Below are 24,052 nucleotides of genomic sequence, written 5' to 3' on the forward strand. Positions count from 1 at the left end.
GTAATATAATTCAACTCATCAGTAGATCAAACAAAATACTCTATTGTCTGTCACATGGATTTTTGAAATAATCATGAACAGAACGAAGCATTCATTCTTATTTAAAATAAATACATAAATAATGTATGTGTAAAAGAGCAGAAGGATATTGTCTTAATGTAGAGTCAGAACTAGTGTTATGTATACTTGAGAAATAAAATGTTTTCTTTTGTGATGGTGGTGGTGTTGATGTTACAAGTTTGTATACCATTATTATTGTTTAATATTGCTTAGAAAGTTTTGGCTAGGAGTTAGGAAGTTTTGATGGCGACAGTAAAATAGGAAATAAATGTATAAGAAATTGATTTCATATTAATGTATTTAATAAGATGATATATATATACACACACACACATATATATCATATGATTACCATCATGCCTTGGAGATATTGTGGATTCAGTTCCAGACTAATGCAATAAAGTGAATATTGCAATAATCAAGTGTCACAAAGTTTTTGGTTTCGTAGTACATATAAAAGATATGTTTACACTATATTATAGTCTATTAAATGTGCAATAATCACATTATATTTAAAATATATATGCCTCAATTTAAAGATTTTTTTTCCAAAAAAAAAAAAAAGCTAACACAAAGACACAAAGTGAGCACCCACTGTTGGAAAAATAGTGTTGATAGATCTATTTGCCACAGGGCTGATACAAACCTTCCATTCATGAAAACCACAAAATCTGTGAAGTACAACAAAGCAAAGTACAATAAAACAAGGTATTGCCTGTATCTCCCTCAAAAATTAAAAGAAAATTACTAAAAAGTATATGATTTAATATAAAAGTATATGCAAGTATCTGGATAAAGAAAATATACCAGCAGCAATAAGATGAGCACAGCGTTTACATGATAAAATATTTAATGAATTAAAACAATTCATATACAATGGAATCTTTGAAATCATGAAATTCATAGAAATTAATTTAATGATGGGTATGTGAACTAGAGAAATAAAATAATAACCTTAGTTGGGAGACTTTATTAGAAATTTTCTGAAAATAGAGAACAACAGTGGGTTCTTGGAAAGAAAAATGAAATATTTTAAAAACATCCATTCTTCTCCAACTAGATGTTTTAATGTAAATAATAAATTATCAATAAAAATTCTAACAAGCTAGTTAAATAAAATTATTCTGTAATTAAGCTTTAAAATGAAATAGATAAAATATCAAAGAGTTCTCTTTAAAATTTGTAGTCGTAAGTAAAAGTGGGCAAAAGGATGAATAATCCTCTTCACCTATTACACTGCATTGAGTAACTTTGTTTTTACTAGTGTGAAGCTGGTAAAAAAATCTAGAAAGAGCCTTTAGTATATCAGTAGCTATTCATGTAAGAAGACATTCTGATTGGGAGACCACATCCTCCTGAAACATTAAGAGAGAGACAGATAAAAAGAGACAGTGAACTAGAGATAGAGAAGTATCCAAATATAGATGTAGTTGAAGTACATGCTGACAGTGATATTTCAAAGCAGTAGAAAAAACTGCATTTCTCATTAAATGGTATTGCGACAAACCTGATAATATAAATTATCTGGATTCTTTTTCATAGTAGAAAAAATACTCATAACAGTACACCTTGCTTTTAAAATAATGTATCTATTAAAAAGGCAATTTGTGTTAATATTAATTAGAAATAAAAGTAGTAAAAGAAAAAAAACCCTAGTATCTCATAACCTTTCCAAAGTGAACCACTATTAAATTAGATTGGTGCAAAAGTAATTGCGGTTTTTGCCATTACTTTTAGTGGCAAAAATCGCAACTGCTTTTGCACCAACCTGATGATAACAATTCAGTGTATTTCCTCCCAGACTATGCTTTATGCTCAACTTCTTATTGTTGACATCATACTTTATATCCAATTATAACTCTTACATTTTAAAATCAACATTATATTTACTTCCCATTATTTTACAGATGTTTAATAAGCATCATTATTGACAAGTGAAATTTCATCATATTGATTCTTAATTAACTGCTTCACAAAATGGTACAGAACATTTGGAATATTTCCTGTTTTTCTTCATTATAGATGACAATTGTGGACAATCTTATGCATAAGGCTTTTTGCATACAATATAGGCTTTTAAACTAGGCTCGTCTGTAGCTGAATAGAGGTATGTTTTGTTTGTCTCTTGGCTTTAGTATGGCCATATCTTTTAAGATGCTTGGATAAGAGATAATTTAAAAGACATTGATTTTCTTTTTCTTTTTCCCTCCTTCTGTAAATTATTGTTTTATTTAGTATTAAAAAGGTTCAGAAAGGAAGTGAAAATGGTTTTTTAAAATAGGCCTTTAAGAAGCAAGCAATTACAGTTATTTTTACATGGGCTAATCAGTATCCTTTTAAATGTGTAATCAAGTGGCATCTATAATTATTTGAGCCACTTGGCTCATGCATACAATTGAATCTACCAAAAACGCATGTGTTTACTTTCCTTTCCTAATCTTTCAGAGCTTGTAACTAAGAGTTTGTTTTTATTTTCACCCCAAAAGCTTAGTTTTGGAGGAATTCCAGTACCAGGAAAACCTGGGACCTTTTTAAAGAAAAACTTCCATGGATGCATCGAAAACCTTTACTACAATGGAGTAAACATAATTGACCTGGCTAAGAGACGAAAGCATCAGATCTATACTGTGGTAAGTCAACCCATCTGTTTTGTCTTGATGGTTTCTACCACTTTGGGGTAAGTCTTGCTTTCACCAGCCCATTCCTGCACCCATTGATATGTTTATCTTATGCTCTGAGTTCCCATCAGTCTCTGAGGTGACACTGGAGAGAAGAGAATGGCAGGTATTGAATCAGTGTAAACTGCACTAGTGGAAGAAACAAAGACATTAGAGCCATCCAGAGAATTCATTTTTTTTTTTTTTTTTTTTGACTGTGGGGTATATTTCAGCTGTGGGTAGTATTTGCAGTCTATATTGGGACAACATGAATTTTTTATTATCTTTGGGAAATGAAACAAGAAAACCACATATTCCATTAAATTCTATGGCCTGGGAGTTACATATTTGTCTACTTATTGTTAATATTAAAAATAGTTTATTTTAAATGAGGGAGATTAAACTTTTAGTGTGTTTGAGATTCTCATTTATCATACTGACAAATTAAATGATTTTCTAATTAAGTAACATTTGGCTTCCCCAATAGACAATGAGTTTCATGAGGGTCAGGACCATGTTGTTTTTTTTTTCACTACTGCATTCACAATGACTAACAGAGTGCCTTACACATGGTAGGTGCTCAATAAAGGTGTTGATGTTTCCAACAATAACTTTGGATTTGTCTGTTTCTCTCTCCAGTTCTATCCATTTTTGGTTTATATATTTTGTAGCTCTGTTGTTGATACATACACATTTAGTATGCTATGTGTTCTGGTGGATTCACTCTTATCATTATATAATATTATCTGTCTGATAGCTCTCTTTGCTCTGAAGTCTGTCTGATATTAACATCGTCACTCTTGCTTTTCCTCTATAAATGTCTTTGTGGTGTAACTTTTCCCATCCTTTTGCTTTTAGCCTGCCTATGTCATTATTTTTGAAGTGAGTTTCTTGTAAGCAACGAATAGTTGGGTCATGGTTTTTTAATTCATGCTTTCAATTTCTGTCTTTTAATTGGTCTATTTAGCAAATTTACATTTAATATAATGAATGTGTTGGGCTTAAATACTTGTTTATTTTTGTTTTCTGAGTTTTTAAAAATTCTCTTTTCTCTACCTTCCTGTGTTTCTTGGATAGTTTTTAAAATTCTATTTTGCTTTATTTAGTGTTAGAGTATATATATGTATGCTTTTGTTACTGGTTTATGTAGACATTTTATTATATATACATAACTTATAGTAGTTTACTGGTTTAATCATTTTACCAATTTAACTGATGTGTAGAAACCTAATTTCCATTTACATCCCTTTATTTTCCCTTATTTACTTTATAATTGTCTTCATTCGACAATTATATTTTTAGAACTATTTCTATATATTTAGAACCATTTCAAGTAGTATGATTTTTGCTACAATGTCAGACATCATGTAGAGAATTCCAGAGGAGAAGGAGAGTTTGTTGCATTTACTCATATTTTTGCCCAATATTGACAAAAGGTAAAGAAAAGCTCTTGAAACCACGAGGGATATGTTTGGCTTGGATTAGTATCAAAGACTCATTACTGCTTCCCATGTGACCTGCAGTGACATCACAGTGTTTGTGTGTGGGTGGGAGAGGGATGCCCCTCATATCACTGGAGGGTGATGACAGTCCTGACTCACCACTAAACCATCTCTGAGACTGCTCCTGCAGGGGTGAAGGGGGTTCCTCATGATAGTTCAGCAGGGGCAGAAGTCTAGGCTTTCCTTGTGATCTCAGTTGATACCACAGGGAGAGACTTGGTTCTATCTGACAATGATTAAATTCCCAGATCTTCAGAATTGTTCTTGTAAGCCACAGATTCCCAGATTGATCTTCCCATATACCACCCTGGCCAGAAATCTGGGCACCTCACTACAGCATGGCTCAATGGAAGTGGGGCCACAATCTTTTCTATGGCATTTGGCTTAGGGAGAGAAGTTGTTGTCTAAAAACATCTCTCTTTCTTCATTCTTTGCCTAGAGAGCAGTCTTCTAATGGCAATTTTAAACAGAATTTAACTGCACCAGTTGGTCTCTCTGGGTTGTTTGTCTTTCAGGAACATACGTAAAACAGATCAGGTTAAGAGAAAATCCAGAGAATTCTCCAGTATGTTTTTCTCTTGGTCCCAAGGTTTTTATATATCCTTTATTTATTTTCTCCACCATTCAGAGTTCTTTTTAGGTAGATTTTATACAGAATTTCTATCGTCTTTTAGTCTTACTTAGCAGAATAAATAGGGAAAACTATGTTACGTCATATTCCTGGAATTGGAAATCTCTTCAACTGACATTTTTTCTTTCGTCTATGGCAAGAGTAGGTCACCCTATCATTGACAGCAATAATCTGATTCTCTTTGCAACCTAATTATAGAATTATCTGAACAAACTATGGGTTTAAATGACTTTGTGTTTGTTTTCTTCTTTGATAAATATAATCTATATTGATTTTTATGTTTTGGGGTATCATATTAACACATTTTCTTGAAAACTGCCATTGGATTCAAGGATGTGAGTCAGAGGATGCTCCTGGGGAGTCACACTTGGATTAAAGATTGTCAGAATTTTAAAAGGTTTGTGTCAAGTCCCTGACTCCTTTGGTTTGGAAAAGTTAGGATGCTGCTAGGGAGGGATTAGTTACCTCACTGACTCTAGAAAAGCCAATAGCATTACTTGTCCATCTCTGGCTCAAGCCCAAGGCTCCCGACAATTCTGCAACTTATCCACATGAGCTTAGGTCAACCATCTCCTAATTAACATAAGCACTGACTTGCTCATGACATTTTTTTTTCTTTTTGATTCTAGGTTTGTGGTCTTGGGCCATGGAAAGCACACTCATTCCTATCCCTTTCCCAATATTGTTTCAAGAAATATTTCATAACATATCAGTTTCCTTGAGTCCAATCTGCTGACACAGGGGCCCTACATTGAGATCATGCACTATGGGAAGTTTAGATTAGCCTAATGTTATCAACATCAAAGGGCATCACTACCTGCCATTTTGCTAAGATGTGGCAGAGCAAGTTGAAACAACAGTAAGTTTATAAAAACATTGCACACTCATTGTTCATAAACTGGGACTTAAAAGTGTAAAAGCCTGAGCTTTAGATATAAATAACTAAGATCTCTATAATAATATTTTAAAAGAATGTATTTATACATATGATGTGTTAAAAATATCTTTAATGATAAGATATATTAGAGTTACTGAATAAGCAAAGCAAAAAAAGGAAGATGAGAACGAGCAAGGGGAAATAAACTTCAGTTTCTGAATATCGGTAGCTTCCACCATTTCCTTTTCTGAGAGAATCATTATCTAAAACTTTAACAAGTGTTGTGGTGACTTTTAAACTACTACAGCATTTATCAAGTTGCCTAAAACTTCGCTAGTATACGTTATTCCTCAGGGTTTAATTGGCGGTATTGTTAATACGAGGCATAAAGAATCCATTTAGCCCTAATGTATTTGGAAAAAAATCCCAAGAAAATTGTTTTATTGTGCAGGTAGGCAACCTTAGTTTTAACCTTCACAATTTAGAAGAAAAAAATGTACATTATTTTTCTTCCAAATTGCTTCCAACACCCTGCTTAAGTGAGAATTCACATCACTATACACTTGCACATGTACGCGCGCGCGCGCACACACACACACACACACATATGTTTATATATCTAGTCTATCTCCTTTAGGAATTTCTTATGGGAAGCAATGGTTTGCACAGTTAAATACTGAAGTACAAACTCTTCCCTTTCTGTAGTCAAGCTTAAAGTTTCCCCCAAAGACACCATATCTGCTACAAAATCAGCTTTGCTCCCAGTCATTAAGTCACTGTAGTGCTAAGTAAGGGCTTTTGGAAGGAATGGCATTTTTGTCCTTCTCTAGTGTTTGCTGACTCTCTTGCATTATTAAGCCTTGGGAAGTTCAGATTCAAGGGATCAACAAATCAGGCAGCAAGAGTATGGTACTACCCATACATTATAAAATGTGTTTCAAGGCCCACAGAAGCCCCAGCCTTTGCCTAATCTAACGTATGCCTCTCTAGCAGGCTGCATTCAGCAGCCATCCTCATTGCAATCTGTCATCTCTTTCTTGTGGGACCTTCCCCCTCCCTGGAGACTTAACAGCTGTTCCATAGGGATAATTCAGTTTAGTCTTTATAGCTCGATTTGACTACAAGACAATTCTCCACATCCCGAAATGCAGTAAAACTAACAGCTTAAAGTAGACATAAAAAATACCTCACTATTCTTCCTCAAATCCTTTATCATATGCTAATATAGCACTATATAATAAACAATCAGAAAGCAAATGGCCCATTGAAGTGTATGTACAGTACCTATAATGTGGATTATTATATACGTAGTATAAGAAATATATTGCTGTGATAGTTTCCTGAAAATGATTAATTTCATACCTTGCACTCCATCAAAAATGATGCTTTTTTAGCTGTCCTTTCTGAGTCTTACATCCCCTCTCCCAGAGGCAAGGAGAATAACATGATTACCTATGAGCTGGTTGAAGTTTCACTCACATCATTGTAGGTTCCAAAATATTTTGTTTTTTATTTAAAAGATCATAGTGGAAATTCATGTGTTACTTCACTTTACCTTCAACAGAAGGGAAGAAAATGCAAATAACTAACAGGAAGACTTTAGTTTAGCTTTGGAGCTAATTGACTATGTCAATTCATTTCTGTGCCTTTGTCTCCAAATAATTGGAATCAGGGAATTGGATGGGCAATGGCCAATACTAAGCCCCATATAATACTACTCCCAACCTCATGGTTGAAATTGCTAAATAATCACAAGTTACCTTTTCGTTTGCCCTAGAGGAAAACCCAAAGGTCTCCCTTCAGTGTTCCTGGAAGCATCCGTAATAAAATCATGACTGAAACATTGACTTCCTAGGTTGTTTATACCCACTCCATGGCTTATTCAGCTATGGGATCTTGAGAAAGTTACGAAACTTCAGTACCCTCATACATAAAATGAGGGCAATTATAGTATCTCCTTCAAAGTGTTAGTGTGAAGATTAAATCTGTAGTATGCTTAGTGCAGTGCATGGCACACACTAAGCACCCAATATATTGGAGCTATTAGTAAAAACATCTATAAATCCATTCAACTGAAGTTGGTATATAAGCCAATATTTATTTGCCATTTTAGATAGCTAATTAATGCAGTCACATACAGTTCGAAATAATAAAAGTTGATTGGAGGTAGCTCCTGTTCTTTCCTGAATCTGAATTTCTGTTTGCTCCCAAACCATAAGTCATGAAGTGGGTTTGCAGTAAATATATTACAAACTTAATCATCTCGTTTGTTTGAGAAAATTTGATGAAAATCGTTACTTCAGATTTGATCAAATGATAGATTCCTTTAAAATAAGGAACTTAAAAGCGTGTTGCTTGATAGGCGTGGGTATAACAGATGTATTGATGAGTAGCAACAGTGAGCTGTCTTGAAGCGTGTTGCCCTTCGTTTGCATCTCTGCTGTCATGCAACTTATTGGAGTATGGTTGGTTATTTCTTGTGGCTCTAAAGCCAAGCAAACACTCACTGTCAGAGTTACGTGTAAGAGATCAGTGTGGACATGAGAGCACACACACATTTACATCTGCAGGTGCACACACATACACATACACACACACACGTAGTGACAGGCACCTTTATCTTACCTCTCTGTGACCCAAAGGCTCATGGGAATTGCTCAGAGAAAACTCCCTACTGTCTAGTAAAGCCTATAATCTCTTTAGCTTGTCTCCGGGATCATGTTTCATCTCTGTGAGTATGCTCTGTGATAAATGATGCTTTCTCGCGATGGAATGAATCATTTGAAAAAGCGACTAACGTATTGTGTCTTCTCTCTTCTCATTCCTGCTGTCTTCTACTTCCGTTTGACCAGTCTGACATCCACATCACCTGCCTCTATTCTGTATGCTCCTCATACGCAGGAAAAATCATTCTCAAGTTACTCACTCCCTGAACAATTGCTTCCTTCCTTTCTTCAGGAAAAAATGGAACTAAATAGTTTCAAGGTCATATGAAGAATAATGTGCCTTAAAGAAAAAAGGCAAAACTAATAGTATAATGGTTAATATCTTAGTCCATTAAGGCAGCTATAACAAAATGCCATAAACTGGGTAGTTTATGAATAAGGGAAATTTATTTCTCACAGTTCTGGAGGCTGGAAAATCTGAGATCAGATTTCCAGGACGGTTGGGTTCCGGTGAGGGCTCCCTTCCAGGCTGTAGACCTCACAATTCTCACTGTGTCTTCCTCCTTTCTCAAGTGATGGAAAAACAAACAAAGTCCCTTGGGGCTATTTTGCAAGACATTAATCCCATGACCTCATGACCTAATCACCTCCTGAAAGGCCTTACCTCCTAATAACAACATATTGGGGATTAAATTTCAATGTGTGAATTTCAAGAAGTGGAGGATAAAAACATTCAAACTATAGCAGTCATCTTCTCTGAAAATTCTTTTACCTGAAATTAGTGTTATGACTTTTCCTTTCTATCAGATGAGCAAATGATAAATTTGTTCATCTGATAAAATTATCATGTAAAGTATTGAAGAGAATTTCTTCAGAACGTTTTAAAAATATTTCTATAGGAAATGAAAATTTGCAAAATACAAGAATTATTATTAATAATAATCCAGCCAGAGAGGAAAACACTGTTGTCATCTATTATAGGTATTTCATTTTCACACTTTAAATGTATATTTATCTATCATAGACCACAGTTTATTGACAATTTTACATTTTACCTTTTTAAAGTATTTTCATTGTTTTTAAAACTTTTATTAAAAGTTGTTTTTTCTCCATTTACAAATACTATTTCAGCACGGAATCAATTTACCATAGTTCATGTAAGAATCTGCTGTGTTGAAATTTGAGTTGTTTGAATTTTTTTCTGCTAAAAATAATACTGAGATTACAACCATAGTGCGAAAATAATTTTCTGAAATTTAAAACAGATAACTGGAAATGAATATTATTGGGTCAAAGATTATGAGTTTTTGACTCAACCAACATTGCATAAAGCCACACCAGGTTCCATGCCCGCTGGCACTGTACACAGGAAACGGCTTATCCTGCTCGTTTCACCTGATACCTTTCAAGTCATTTGAATCTTCAAGTGCTTTTTAAAAGAATGGGCTACGTAGAAGTTGAAATGACCTCAGATGTGCCTCCTGTATGCAAAACATCCAACTAATGAGCTGAGCATATTCTTTTTATGCTCTTGCACCCGCAATAATAACTGCAATGACTACTCCTCTATTTGAAGATACCTTATTTCAGAGAACTTATAGACAAGGCCAGATCACGATGCTAGCACTGGAGGGGCAGTCCGTGGAGGGCTGATTGATGAGCTGTGGTTCTATTAGAGATCCTCTGTCCCTGAAACTTCTGTGTGTGACAGGCAGGAGGCAGACATTATTATCCACGTTTTATACAAAAAAATATACTCAGGATTAGGGAAAGTCAGTGATATATATTAGTGGCTGTGCCTTTCACAGTCTTCTTCCTCCTCTTATGGAAAGCAATCCACCATCAGGTTTTATTCGTTTTTATTAGGCATTTATTTTTTTTCAGGGTCCTGAATGACTTTCATGTCAAAGTGAAGAAAAAAATAATACAAGGCTGGGCAGATCCGTGAACAGCACTGATCTCTGAGTATTGAAGACCAATGAGGTGTTTCAGAAATGGCCCCTGTGTACTTTGTTATTTGCCAAAGAAATCTCTCCTGGGTGTCTCTTGAGATGTAAGAGCTTGAGGGCGGAATCCTTGCCTTTGGTGTGAGAAAGGAAGGAGGGCAGCAAAGGGCAGAGTGTGGAATCCCACTGCTCCCTGGCTCCCAGCGGCTCTGGTCTCTGCATCTGGCTGGAAGACTCTCCCTCTGGGTTGAAGGAGAAGGCGGCAAGTGCTGCAGAGGGTCAAAGCGCTTCCCCAGAAACTCAGTCTTCTGTTTCCAGTGGCTCTTGTATTCCTTCAAGGGGAATAGAAACTTTTATGTGAGTGTTTCAAAACTGTTATAATCAGTTTGTCCTACATATAAAAGTTTGCTTCCCAGTTTCTCACTGGTGTGGCCTCTTTTCTAACCAGACCCGGATTACTCGCTGTTTCTGGAATCCACTCCATGCACATCCTCCTCTCAGCCTTTGTATGTTGTGTTTCTCCCATGCCAGCCAAGCTGCCTTTTTTCTCCTTTACCTCTTCCCTGACCCAGCCCCAAACTAACCATCCTTCTTCAAACTCACTGGTGGGGTTCACGTCCTGAACCAGGGCAATGCTCAAAATATTCACCTGGTTCTCAGAGGTAAACCAGGGTTCTGGCGCCCCCAGGCTGTGCTAACCCAGAAACCTGGAATTGCTACATTGTAGGGAGACCTAGGGGGCACAGGAAGACAGACAGGCAAGCCCAGGTTTCAGGGAGCCACTAGAAGCTTCGGACCAGTGGCTACATAGCAAGTCATGTGGAAGGCTGAAATTGTTAAAAATGGAATCACCGTTAGAGCAGGCTCCTAGGAAACTGTTGCATACCCTCCATGCCTTATCAACTCCAGGCATCGTCGGTATCTTTCTGGAGCACAGTGCTGAGAAACATTGTAGGGCTGTGTTCAGAGTGTGTAGAGAAGGCTGCTGTAATCTACAAGCAGCATCTACCACGGAGTAGAGCAGCGGGGAGCGTTGAATGTGCTGTCTGCCCACCCTGCCCAGGTGCACTCCTTGTCCCACCTTCTCCTCAGGGCCCCTTTCAGACTCTCAGTTTCATAATACCTTTCTTGCTGTGAATTTCATACATACACAACGTGGCATAACTTAGCACTTGAGTCATTATTGTCACTAAAATGTAGTTATTGAACATCTACTGTGTTTATAGCAAATGATCCTTCTTTTCAAAGAGAAGCATCCTCTCTGCTCTCAGAAATTACACACCTGGCATGGTCTTACCTTTGCAGGACTCAGAGTTCATAGTGGATGCCCTGGCCTTGGCCATCCCCTCAGACCTTTCTGCTCTCCTGGCCACCATTTGACAGCCACCTTTCCCCTGTTTATCTCACTTGCGCTTATGGTTTGACCCTTACTTTTTGTTTGGTTCTCCATCTCGATCACTCATCACAGTTCTGGTTTCCCATTTGGTTTTTCAACTTCCTTTCTTTCACCACAGTCCCAGCCTGTGGATCTTGACACTACTTCCAACTACCACAGCCACAGCTACTGCATCCAGTGGCAAGACTCAAACATAGCTTATGAGACTTAGAAAGGAGAAATCACAGGGATAGTGGGTTCAGGAAAGACTTTATGTAAGTGCAGGAACTTGGCCGGGACATGTAGATGCAAAAGCTCAAGGTGGGACTGTGGGAAACAACAAGCTGTAGTCTAGTCTATTTCTTTGCAAGAGTTATTGCTGTCATCCTAAGTATAGAAAAGATACATGCTTTTATGTCACTCATGGTGTTAAATATATGATATATGGTCAGGAAATGGATATGGATGAGGGTACTAGGTGTTGAGGAAGAGGATAATATTTGAAGGAAGTACGATTAAATCCCAGCCTTACCACATAATGGATACAAAATTTAGATAAGTTTTTTAAGCTATCTCTGCTTCAGTATCCTTCGTCTACAAGGTAGAGATAATAATGCCTACTTTACATATATTGAGTGACTCCTAGGATATTATAGGCATTGAATCACTAAGAGCTGATAATATTATCATAATTATTTTTATTGCCTCACTCTGCTCACCATTTCTTCTCACATGTTGCCTATGAAGACCATAGTCCTGTGAGTAATCTCTAGCCTGCTCGACAAATGGCCTTTTACAAGTACAACACTAAAGGTTATAGATCAGTGATTATTAGTATTTTATAGGGCACACGCCCCTTTAAGAATATAATGAAAACCATGAACACGTTTTACTTCACATAACATTGTTGAGGCTTCATTGATGCTTGTGAAGCTCATCCACGGACAGTAGCCCAAGAACTCCAGGTTAAATTTTAGACAAAGAAACATTTATATGTAAAATAAAACTGTGTTTTTATAAATTCCTAATAACCTTCTATAAGTGTTCCTTGTTGAATCACCAGGATGCGTAGTAAGTAGGGACCCGACACTGGATTTGTTCTATGTGAGCCAGCTGGGCTGGCTTCTTAGAAACGCTTCACCTTTTGTCACAAGATTTAGAAGACATCTCTATGTGTCAAGGTATGAGTTATTAGAAAATGCAAAAAAAATTATACAAAGTGACTTTCTAGTTGAAGGTGGATAACTAATAAAACAGGTAAATAGGACTCCACGTTGTCCAGAAATAGCATGTGCAAAAAATCAGGTACTTTCTCTAACTTGAGAAACGATGGACAGTGAAGGAATAAGGACTAGAAATGTTCTCTCTGCCCACCTCCCAGACTGAGATTCAGGTCTCTTCCAGAAGGTGCAGTTACCAGGGGAACACATAGCATACAGATAGCAAAGAAACTTGCTGGAGAACTTAGGTCTCAGCTTCCTGCAAAAGCTGACGGCTGTGGGGAGATTGAAGCTGGGGCTCAACCGTGCAGAGTCCCTGGGCCTCCCACTGAATAACAGTAATGGAGGACGGGAAACTGGAAGCATCTTCCAGCCTCTGTCACCCTGCAGTGGCCCTCTAGTGCCCCTTATGGACAAAGCATAAGATTCAACCAGTTGACAAAAGAGAGATGTTTGCAGGGTCCAACTCCACTATCGTTTGATCAAGCAATTCCACTACTAGGTGTCTACCCCGGGGAAAATAAGTCCCTATTTGAGAAAGACACTTGGACTTGCATGTTTATAGCAGCACAATGCACAACTGAAAAAATATAGAACTAGCCTAAATGCCCATCAGCCAAGTGGAAAAGGAAAATGTGGTGCACAAGAACCATGGAATACTACTCAGCCATAAAAAGGAACAAAATAATGGCATTTGGAGAAACCTGGATGGAATTAGAGACTATTATTCTAAGTGAAGTAACTCAGTAATGGAAAATCAAACATCAGATGTTCTCACTTATAAGTGGGAGCTAAGCTATGAGGATGCAAATGTATAATCATAATATAATGGACTTTGGGGACTTGCGGGGAAGCTTGGATGGAGGGTGAGGGATAAAAGACTACAAACTGGGTGCAGTGTACACTGCTTGGGTGACAGGTCCATCAGTATCTCAGAAATCACCGCTAAAGAACTTATCGATGTAACCAAACACCACCAATTTACCCAAAACTATTGAAATAACAATTTTTTAAATGTAAAGAAAAAAAAAATGCAGGGCAAACAAGAGTGGCTTTGGAACTGAACTTCAGAATGAGTAACTGACACAACTGCCAATCTCTTTTCTTCTTTTAAAAATTTAGATAAAAAACTAGAAACCTTGGACATCTGGAAAAGAGAGTTGGGAAGACAAAAGGAGACATACATATTTTCATGGTTTCATATGTCACCTGATCACAGTTTTATGCAATACCAGCATGTCTCACAAATGGATGAAGTCCAAAACCACAAACATAGGCCTAGGCTCTTGTAATTAGTAAAATGTCTATTTATTTAACTTTGTCATTATGTATATGCTCCATAAAAATTAATGAAACTACTACTTTTATTATGGACCCATGTAATTTATTACATTAAAAAGCATTTCTCATACTCAAAAAGTTTAGAACACTGTGTAGGTGGACGTGAATTAGAAGTACTCTAATAATTTACCTCTCTACATGAAGATTTACTATAATTCTCACAAAAACTGATTCATATTTAACCTAAAAATTGTTTTACATAGCTTATTGTCTTCTGCTGAAATTGTTTTATTTCCCTGCCATTTCTTTCTACGTTTGTCTAATACCTTAGTTCAGCTCATCACTGTGACAGCACACCCTCCCATGGGGTTATCCAGTATCCCCCATAGTGTCTAGTGATTACTTCAGTATTTTCCCTGATGCTGTAACAAGGTCCAAAATACGCCCTACATCAGCTTTGGAAGCAAGCCCTCTGAAGGATGTTCATATTCGTCCCCATTGCATCAGGGAAATTCAGTAGCTAAATAAATACCTTATCTTTAAAAATAGTAATGATAATTTAAGTATAAAAAATAACAGATTGACTATATCTTTAAGAATGTGACTCTGAGATAAAGAACAAAGCTAAATGAACATACATAGCCTTCGTAAGCCGCATACAACGTGTCTGACAGAAATTTCGAATCCAAACAAATTTTAGGTTGAGGGTCTGCTCTAAAACCCACCATTTACTTCATTTATACGTGCCACATGGTGGATGCCTGTAAGGACAGTATGTTTGTGCAGCTGAATGTCTGACTTTTGTTACAGAAACTTCAATGCTAGATTCCCAAGGTAAACGGAAGATCCAGCAGCCCTGGAAGATGACTTTGGTGGAGGATTATATGTGCCCATACACATGGAATGAGCTCTCATTCCTCCACATTGCAACAAGAACAAATGCTTTCTCTATAGGCTTCTAGTAAACTAGAGTGCATTTTATCAAACTTTTAATTCCTTGTGGCGATTGGCAAAGACCAAGAAAATATAGGATCTTTTATTTCCCCATGTTTTACCCACAAAATTGAATGCTTATACTAGGATTTGACAATCCACGGCATTTAGCTTAAACTTCTGCCTTGTGACCCAAAGATTTTTGCACCCCTCATGTGCACTATAGGAAACAGTCAGTCTCCATGATTCATAAGAGTCCAGAGATCATTAGGGCTAAGACTGCTCTGGAAAAGTACAAGAATCTCAGTCTTCTCAGCAATGTAACTCAACAACCAAAATATAAGCCAATAAATATCTTGCAAATCACATTGCATTACCATTATTCATGAAAAAAATAATGCTTCTAGAATATAGGAAATATAGTAAATATAGTAAATTTACTAAATATAGTAAACACAGAAAAGCAGAAAGAAAATAAGTCACCTGCAATTTTATCAAAGCAATCATAAATACTATACAGGTGTAGATTTTTTTAGTCTTCATTTTAAAAGTACTATTTTGGTGTAATTTTGTGTAATTCCTTTTCTTGTTATAAATATTCTGCAATGAAAATAACATGTTGAGCATTCATCACAGGCCAAGTATTCTGTCAACTGATTTTTATATTTATCTATTTTAATCCTCAGAATAACCTTATAAAGTGGATAGCTCTTTGTGGTTTCAGTTTGGGAAAAGTGAGTAACATTCAGTAACATTAAAGTAACTTCCCCAAGATCCATAACTAGTATGTGATAGAATCTGCTTTCCTTTAGTGGCCTTTCTAATGCCAAATCTGGGCTTAGCTGCTATGATGTGCTTAACACACATTTTATATTTTGCTCTAATCACTGAGTTTCTAAATGTTAACTAAAATGAAATTACTTTATAAAAATGGTGATCAATAAATGTTGAATAAGTGAATGCATTTTTGATAAGAAGAGAAATGAGTAATTTGAATTTCGGGTAAAGAAGTGACCACACTACAAATTGGAGGTGCATAGTAAATATTTGTTGAAGCTTATGTTGTGATGATTATACTAAAATGAACTTGAAGGATCTGATGAAATGTGAAGAAGAATGTCTTCCTAATGGAGCATCTTCTCACAGGAGACTGATCCTCTTCGTACCTAAAGATCTCCACATACAATTAAGAGATCTGTTGCACAGTCTGACTCTCGGCTGCCTGGAGATAGAGTGTTTGGAGACTATCTTCAGGTATCTCCCTCCACTAAATGTTTTCTCCTTCCCTGTTTCAGCAGAGGTGGCATGACCTAATTAAAAAGAGCACTGTGTGAGTCAGAAGATGTGGCTTCTGCAGGCAATTGTCCTACTATGTAGCTAGTGGAATTCAGTGTGTAAAGTTCACAATTAGCTTGTTCTTTCTGGTGCTTTCCATGATTGAGAATTATGTCCTCTAGATAATGTCTAAAATACTTTTCAACTCAAGGGTTTCATTAAGAAAACCTATTAAAACTCTTTCTATCACTGTGTTAGTCTGTTCTCACTGCCAAAACAAAATACCACAGACTGTTTGACTTACACAACAGAAATTATTTTCCCACAGTTCTGGAAGCTGGAAGTCCAACATGAAAATGTCAGCAGGGTTGATTTCTTCTGAGGGTGTCTCCCTCGGTGTGTAGATGGCTGTCTTCTCCCTGTCTTCACATGGTCTTATCATTGGGCATGTCTGTATCCTGATATCATTTTCTTATAAGGACACCAGTCATGTTAGATTAGAGTCTATCCTAACAGCCTCATTTTAATTTATTCAGATCATGAAGTGTCCTGTTTCCAAATACAGTCACATTCCGAGGTACTGGGGTCTGGGCCTTCAACACATGAATTTAGAGGAAACACAATTCAGCCCATAACAATTTGACTCTGCAAACCACCTAAAGTGCTTGTGTGAGCAGTCTCTAAGACCTCTTCTCCAACTCCACTTCCTAAAACAAAACTGAAATAACAAAACTAAAGTACAGGATTTTCAGCTCCATGAAGTAGTCAGATGTGCAGATCCTTCTGTCCTTCTGCTTGGCCATTTCAGCTCTCTATCTTCCATTCTGAGGGTCCTAATAGGCTGCTGGAGCTTGAGGTATTCTAACCTCATGCCAGGCTGCAGAAGAAAGGAAGAAGTGAAGGCGAAGGGGATATTCCTCCCAGCTGAGCCAGCAGCCTTCAAGGAGCCTTCCAGCAAATCCCAGCACTTCGGGAGGCCAAGGCAGGCAGATCACCTGAGATTGGGAGTTCAAGACCAGCCTGGCCAACATGATGAAACCCCGTCTCTACTAAAAATACAAAAATTAGCCAGGCGTGGTGGTGCCCACCTATAGTCCCAGCTACTTGGGAGGCTGAGGCAGGAGAATTGCTTGAACCCGGGAGGCAGAGTTTGCAGGGAGTCAAGATCACACCACTGCACTCCAGTCTGGACAACAGAGAGAGACTCATTTCAGAAAAAAAAAAAAAAAAGAAGAAGAAGGAAAAAGAAAGAAAGGAAAGAAAGAAAGAAAAGAAAGGAAGGAAGGGAGGGAGGGAGGGAGGAAGGAAGGAAGGAAGGAAGGAAGGAAGGAAGGAAGGAAGGAAGGAAGGAAGGAAGGAAGGAAGGGGAAAAGAAAAGAAAGATCAGGAACAATTAATTCTTGGTATATAACTGGGGATCTCTCCACAATCCCTTTGAAAAATAAAGATCAGTATATGAGAGTTCTTATGTAAGAAGTAAAACAATTTCTATCTTAGTGTCAAAATTGGCAAAACTATCATTACTATTATAATGATGCACTAGATTTGTGTCGTGCAATATGGTAACCACTAGTCATGTGTAACTTTTGAACATTTGAAGTAAGTAGGTCTGGTGCAAATTGTGATGTGTTTTAAGGTGTCCCAGAGTTTTAAGACTTCATATAAAAGTAAAATAATTTTATATAATTATTATGCAATGTTTTTAATAATGATTGTATATTTAAATAATATTTGCATCCACTGAGTTAAATAACCCTGTACTAAAATTTAAATTAAGTTAATCTGGTTTTTTAAAACCTTTTTAAAATACTGTTACCAGAAAATCTTAAATTACTTATGTAGTATGCATTATATTTCTATTAGACAGCATTGGCCTGGGATATCACCCCCAAATACCAGTATTTCAGTAGCAGATTTCCTTTTACTCTTTTATTTTAAAACATTTAATTGAAAAGCAAAGATAGTCTATATATTCAAGGTGTACAATATGGTAATTTGATATATGTATACATTGTATAATAATTACCACAATCAAGTTAATCAACACAACCATCATCGTCTATGCTGTAAATTAGATCCCAGGAACTTGCTTGAACATCTTATAATTGAAAGTTTGTACCCTTTGATTAACGTCTCTCCATTTCTCTTACCCTCTAACCCTGACAAGTACTGTTCTATCCTCTTCTCCTATGAGCTTGACCTCTTAAGATACCACATATTTGCCTTTCTATCTCTGGTTTATTTAACTTAGCATAACAACGTCCTGATTTATTCATGTTGCCACAAACAGCATGGTTTTCCTATTTCTTATAGATGTATGTGTATATATGTATATTCTTATTTATGTATGTGTATATATGTGTATATGTATATTTTTATATATACATGGAGAGAGAGAGATGTCATAATTTCTTGATTATCTGTTGAGGGACACTTAGGGTAGTCCTGATGTTTTGGCTATTGTGGATAATGCTGCAATGAACATGAGAGTGCGCATGTCTCTTTGAGATACTGATTTCATTTCTTTCAGACATATACCCAAAGGTGGAATTGCTAATATGGCAGATCTACCTTTAGGTTTCTAGGGAACCTCCATATTGTTTTGCATAATGCCTGTACCAATTTACATTACTCCCAGCTGTGTACAAGCATTCCCTTTCTCTACATTCCCACCAATACTTGTATCTTTTTTTTTTTTTCTTTTGGATAGCAGCCATCCTAACAGGTATGATATGATACCTATTGTGGTTTAAACTTGCACTGTGGTTTGGATTTGCATTTCCCTAATTGATTAGCACTATGAATACCTGTTGGCCACTTGAATATCTTCTTCGAAAAAATCTCTAATGAAGGTCTTTGCCCTCTTTTATTAGATTATCTGGGTTTTTTGTTTGTTTGTTTGTTTGTTTTGCTATTGAGTTATATTATGAGTTCCTGGCATATTCTGTATAGTACCCTCTTATTAGATAGATAGCTTGCAAATGTTTTCTCCCATTTTGTAGGTTACCTTTTCATTCTGTTGCTTCCTTTGCTGTGCAGAAATGTGTTAGTTTGATGTTATCCCACATGTCTATTTTTGCTTTTGTTGCTTATATTTTTAGTGTAATATCCAAAAAGTCATTGCCTAGACCAATGTCAAGGATGTATTCATCTGTTTTCTTCTCAGAGCGTTATGGTTTCAGGTATTACATTTAAGTCTGTAATACATTTCAAGTTAATTTTTGTAAGAGTTATAAGACAAGGACCTAATTTCATTCTTTTGCAGGTGGATATCCACTTTTCTCAACACCACTGGTTGAAGAGACTATTCTTTCACCTCTGTGCATAAGTTTATTTCTGAGCTGTCAGTTTTGTTCTGTTGGTCTCTGTGTCTGTTTTTATGCTAGCATCATACTGTTTTGAGTCCTATGGCTTTGTGGTATACCTTGAAATTAGGAAATGTGGTGCTTTCAGCTTTGTTTTTTCCTCAGTATTGCTTTGGCTATTTGAAGTCGTTTTTGGTTTCATACAAATTTAAGGATTTTTTAAAATTCTACTTTTATGAAGAATGCCATTGGGAATTTGATAGGGCTTATATTAAATATACAGATGACTTTGGTATGAACTTTTAAACAATATTTATTCTTATGACTCATGAACATGGGTTATCTGTCTATTTTTTATGCTATTGTAAATGGCATTGCTTATTTTATTTTCAAATAGTTTATTGTTAGTGTATAGAAATTCAACTTATTTTTGTATGTTGATTTTGTATCTTGCAAACTTACAGAATTTATTTATTAGTTCTAGCAAATTTTTTGTGGGGTCCTTATGATTTTTTAATATATAATATCATGTCATCTACCAACATAGATAATTTACTTCTTTCTGATTTGGATATTTTAATAATTTTACTTTTTCTTGCCTAACTACTTGGGCTAGGACTTCCAGTACTCTGGTGAATAGAGGTGGCAGAAGTGGTTTGTCTTGTTTCTGATGTTAGATGAAAAGCTATCAACCTTTTACTGTTAAGTATGATGTTAGCTATAGGTTTGTCTTATATGGTCTTACATAGCTTTTACTATGTTGAGGTACATTCCTTCTATACCTAAATCATTAAGAGTTTTTTCATGAAGGGATGTTGACTTTTGTCAAATATTCTTTTCTGCATCTATCAAGATGATCATAAGGTTTTTATCCTTAATTTCTTTAATTGATTTGCATATGTTGAGCTATGCTTGCATTGCATCCCCTCTTTATTTAAGTTTTTAATTAAAAATATTTACTTTTTATTTTATTTTATTTATTTATTTTTTTTGAGACAGAGTCTCATTTTGTCTCCCAGGCTAGGGTGCAGTGGCATGATCTCAGCTCACTGCAACCTCCTCCTCCCAGGTTCAAGCAATTCTCCTGCCTCAGCCTCCTGAGTAGCTGGTACTACAGGCACATACCACCATGCCTGGCTAATTTTTTATATTTTTAATAGACAGGGAGTTTCACCATGTTAGCCAGGATGGTCTCGATCTCCTGACCTCATTATCCACGCGCCTCAGCCTCCCAAGATTCTGGGATTACAGGTGTGAGCCACCGCACCCTGTCTTAATTAATGTTTTAACTTAAAAGTACTTCATTAAAGATAATAACATATGATCCTTCCTATGTTATAAATATTATTGATTAAATTGAGAAGTTGACTTCTATAACATACTCATTATTGGGCTGAAAATTTGTTTTGTTTTCCAGGCCAGTTGATGGTACTTGCCCTTCACACACACCTACTATTTTTTATATCTTTACTCAAGAACAAAGGTACTCATATTTTCAGAGCTAAGAATATTTAATCCTTATTAAAGTGAATTTAGTCTAGAAAAGCAACATATACTTGTATGTGAAGTGGACAGTTGTTTTGTTTGTGGGCTAAAAAAAAGTAGTTTGGAGACAAAAGGAAACCATAGACACACACACTCCATTTCCTTTAGCCTTATGTGTTAGTAAGGGTTCCCTAGAGAGAATCAATAGGAGACTGTGTGTGTATGTGTGTGTCTGTGTGTGTGTGTGTGTGTGTGTGTGTGTGTGTGTGTTAGGGGAAATGATTCACATGGCTGTTAAGGCTGAGAGAACTCACAACAGGCCATGTGCAAGCTGGAGACGCTGGAATGTTTACAGCATGACTAACTCCAAGTTTGAAGGCTGGAGAACCAAGGAAGCCAATAGTGTAACTCTCAGGCTGAGGCCAAAGGCCTGAGAACCCAAGGGGGTGGGGCGCACCAGTGTAAGACCTAGAGTCCAAAGGCTGAGGAGCCTGGAGTTGTTGTACAAGGACAGAAGAGGAAGAGTATATCCTAGCTCCTGTAGATAGATGAACATGTTCATTTTTTTCTCTGTTTTTATTCTCTCTAGGCCCCTAGCAGGTTGGATGGTGCCTGCCGACCCTGAGGGCAGATCTTCCCCTCCTACTGCACTCAGACTCACATGTCTCCTCTGGAAACACCTTCACAGACACACCCACAAATAATGCTTTACCAGGTTTTTAGGTATTCCTTAATTTAGTGAAGTTGACACCTACATTTAACCATCACACCTTATTATGATAATGAGTTGTTATTTTTATCTTATGTGAGTAGACTAGACACATGACTAAAGATTGCGGTAGAGGAGACAAGCAATTTTGAAATTATGCAAGAGTAAAAATCATTTGAAAGGTAGTAGTCATTGGGTTTCAAGCCTAGCTGGTTCTATTCCTACCTGGACTATCTTCTATCATTTCTTTCAGTAATCTACACTAATTTTCTAATAGCAACTACTGATCCTGAATATTTTTGTCATGAAAGCCTTCAAATGAATTCACATACAGAATACTATTTAACTGAAACTCCTAGTATAAAGCTATATCTCTTTATTTTAAATACATTGGAAATACAAAATATTTTAGTATGGAAATAAAAATTGCCATAATTCCACCACCCAGAAAGAGCCACTATTTAGTATATTAGTCATGCTTCTGTGCCTACATATTTATATAGGTATATTTCACCTGATTCATATGTGTAAATTTGTATTCTATTTGTTCAATTTAATGTTCTAAGCAATTTTCTTGCTTGCTATAAACATCGCTACTAGTGGTGGCAAAAGAGTTTTTCATATACATGTACCATAATTTACTTAAATATTTCTATAATTTCAGACCCAGTTTTGTATTATTATAAATAATGGTTCTCAGTGTGTAAATCTTAGTCCAATTTCAAATTATTTCCTGAGGACTTCTAGAAGTGAAAGTAGAGTGTCAAAATGCGTATTAATATTTTTGAGCTTCTTGATTCACAGTTCCAAATAGCTTTGTGCAATATTTGCTAACAGATAATAAAAAGTAGATTTGGGAGGGCAAAAAAAAAAAAGCAAAGACAGGAGACAGTCTCTGAGGCCAAAGGCAGCATGTGCCTCTAGTAGGTCCCCGTTTACTGGTGCCTGTGCCTAGGCAGCTGCTGGGAGGCCAGAGGAAAGGCGATGCAGCGAACCGTCTTCCAGCCTGTCCACGCACCACGGCCATTAGCAGGGCCTTCCTTCCAATTCTAAAGGTGTGTCTCTCCTGGATGTCTCTCAAATGAAACCCCAATGTGCATGATCTTTACCCTTGAAAGCCTCCTTTGGCAGAGGCAGAATGTTGCCTGTCCATAGTAGTGCCACGTGTTTAGTTTCACTTAAATTCCTAACATGCATTATGGCCTTCTTTTCAGTAATTGTCCTTCCCTCTTTTCTCTTCCTCCACCCAAGTCGTATTCCCAGCTTCATTCCTTCTTACTTGTCCTACAAAGGTCAAATCCAAAGGCACCTCACGAAGTCCTGTTACAATGCTTTGTTACATGCTCTCCCAGCAGAATACACGTCTCCCTCATGGCACTTGGTCATAGCTGTGATGACATGTTCCATGACCCTTATCCTGCTGCCATGTAAGCTCCAGGTGGGCAGATCTGAGTCTGTCTCACTCCTTCACTCTATCCTTAGTCGTGAGAGTCAAGGTGGCCCATATGAGCTGCTTAATAGAGAACTGCTCAATAAGTCAATTTTAAAAAAAAGGAAGGAGCCTGTCTTTCCCAAAAATGAAAAAGAGCCTTCATTTGATTCCTGAGTCTCCCTGAGTTTGAGAATAGGAGGGTAGCTTGAGCTCGCAGGGCAGCCTTTTCCCTATATTTGCTGATAGCATGCCAGTCAGTGCTGGTAGTTCTCAGACAAATCAAATTAGAAATGGTTGTACTCATTTGGAAAATCAAGAACTGGCTTTGAAATCTTTCCCCGCAAATTAGATTGAATCAAGATCATTTTCTCCAGCTTATAAATGCTTGATTGGCTTTGTTTGATGCCTCATGATTGAAGCTCAGCTTTGCACTGCCAGCTTTATTTTTTACACACCAGGGTGTTGTGATGTCTAGATGATGATTAAAAACAAAACAAACACCCACAATGAAAAAGTTTTGTAAATAACAACTCAGCACAGTAATGTAACCCTTGGAAGTGTCACACATAAGAAACTTGAAAAATAGTCAAGGTAAGCAGAACTTCAAGCTGGGCCTGCTGTATTCTCTTCAGGTCTTAAAAATTAGTCACCTTGAGTGGTGGGCCAGCCACACCTGACTTATTATTTCCTCTCAGGAA

General features: G+C 36.8%; 1 protein-coding gene across 1 annotated transcript in view; it reads left to right on the top strand.

Moving 5' to 3' along the window:
* The window catches only part of CNTNAP5 (contactin associated protein family member 5), an 862,050-nt gene that overhangs the window by 422,143 nt on the left and 415,855 nt on the right, over window positions 1-24,052 (top strand). Inside the window, exon 7 of the mRNA XM_050752523.1 lies at window positions 2,547-2,690. Within this exon, the coding sequence (XP_050608480.1) occupies window positions 2,547-2,690 (144 nt within the window). The remainder of the gene's footprint in view (window positions 1-2,546; window positions 2,691-24,052) is intronic.

Source organism: Macaca thibetana, chromosome 12, assembly GCF_024542745.1.
Source record: "Macaca thibetana thibetana isolate TM-01 chromosome 12, ASM2454274v1, whole genome shotgun sequence".
Lineage (NCBI taxonomy): Eukaryota > Metazoa > Chordata > Mammalia > Primates > Cercopithecidae > Macaca > Macaca thibetana.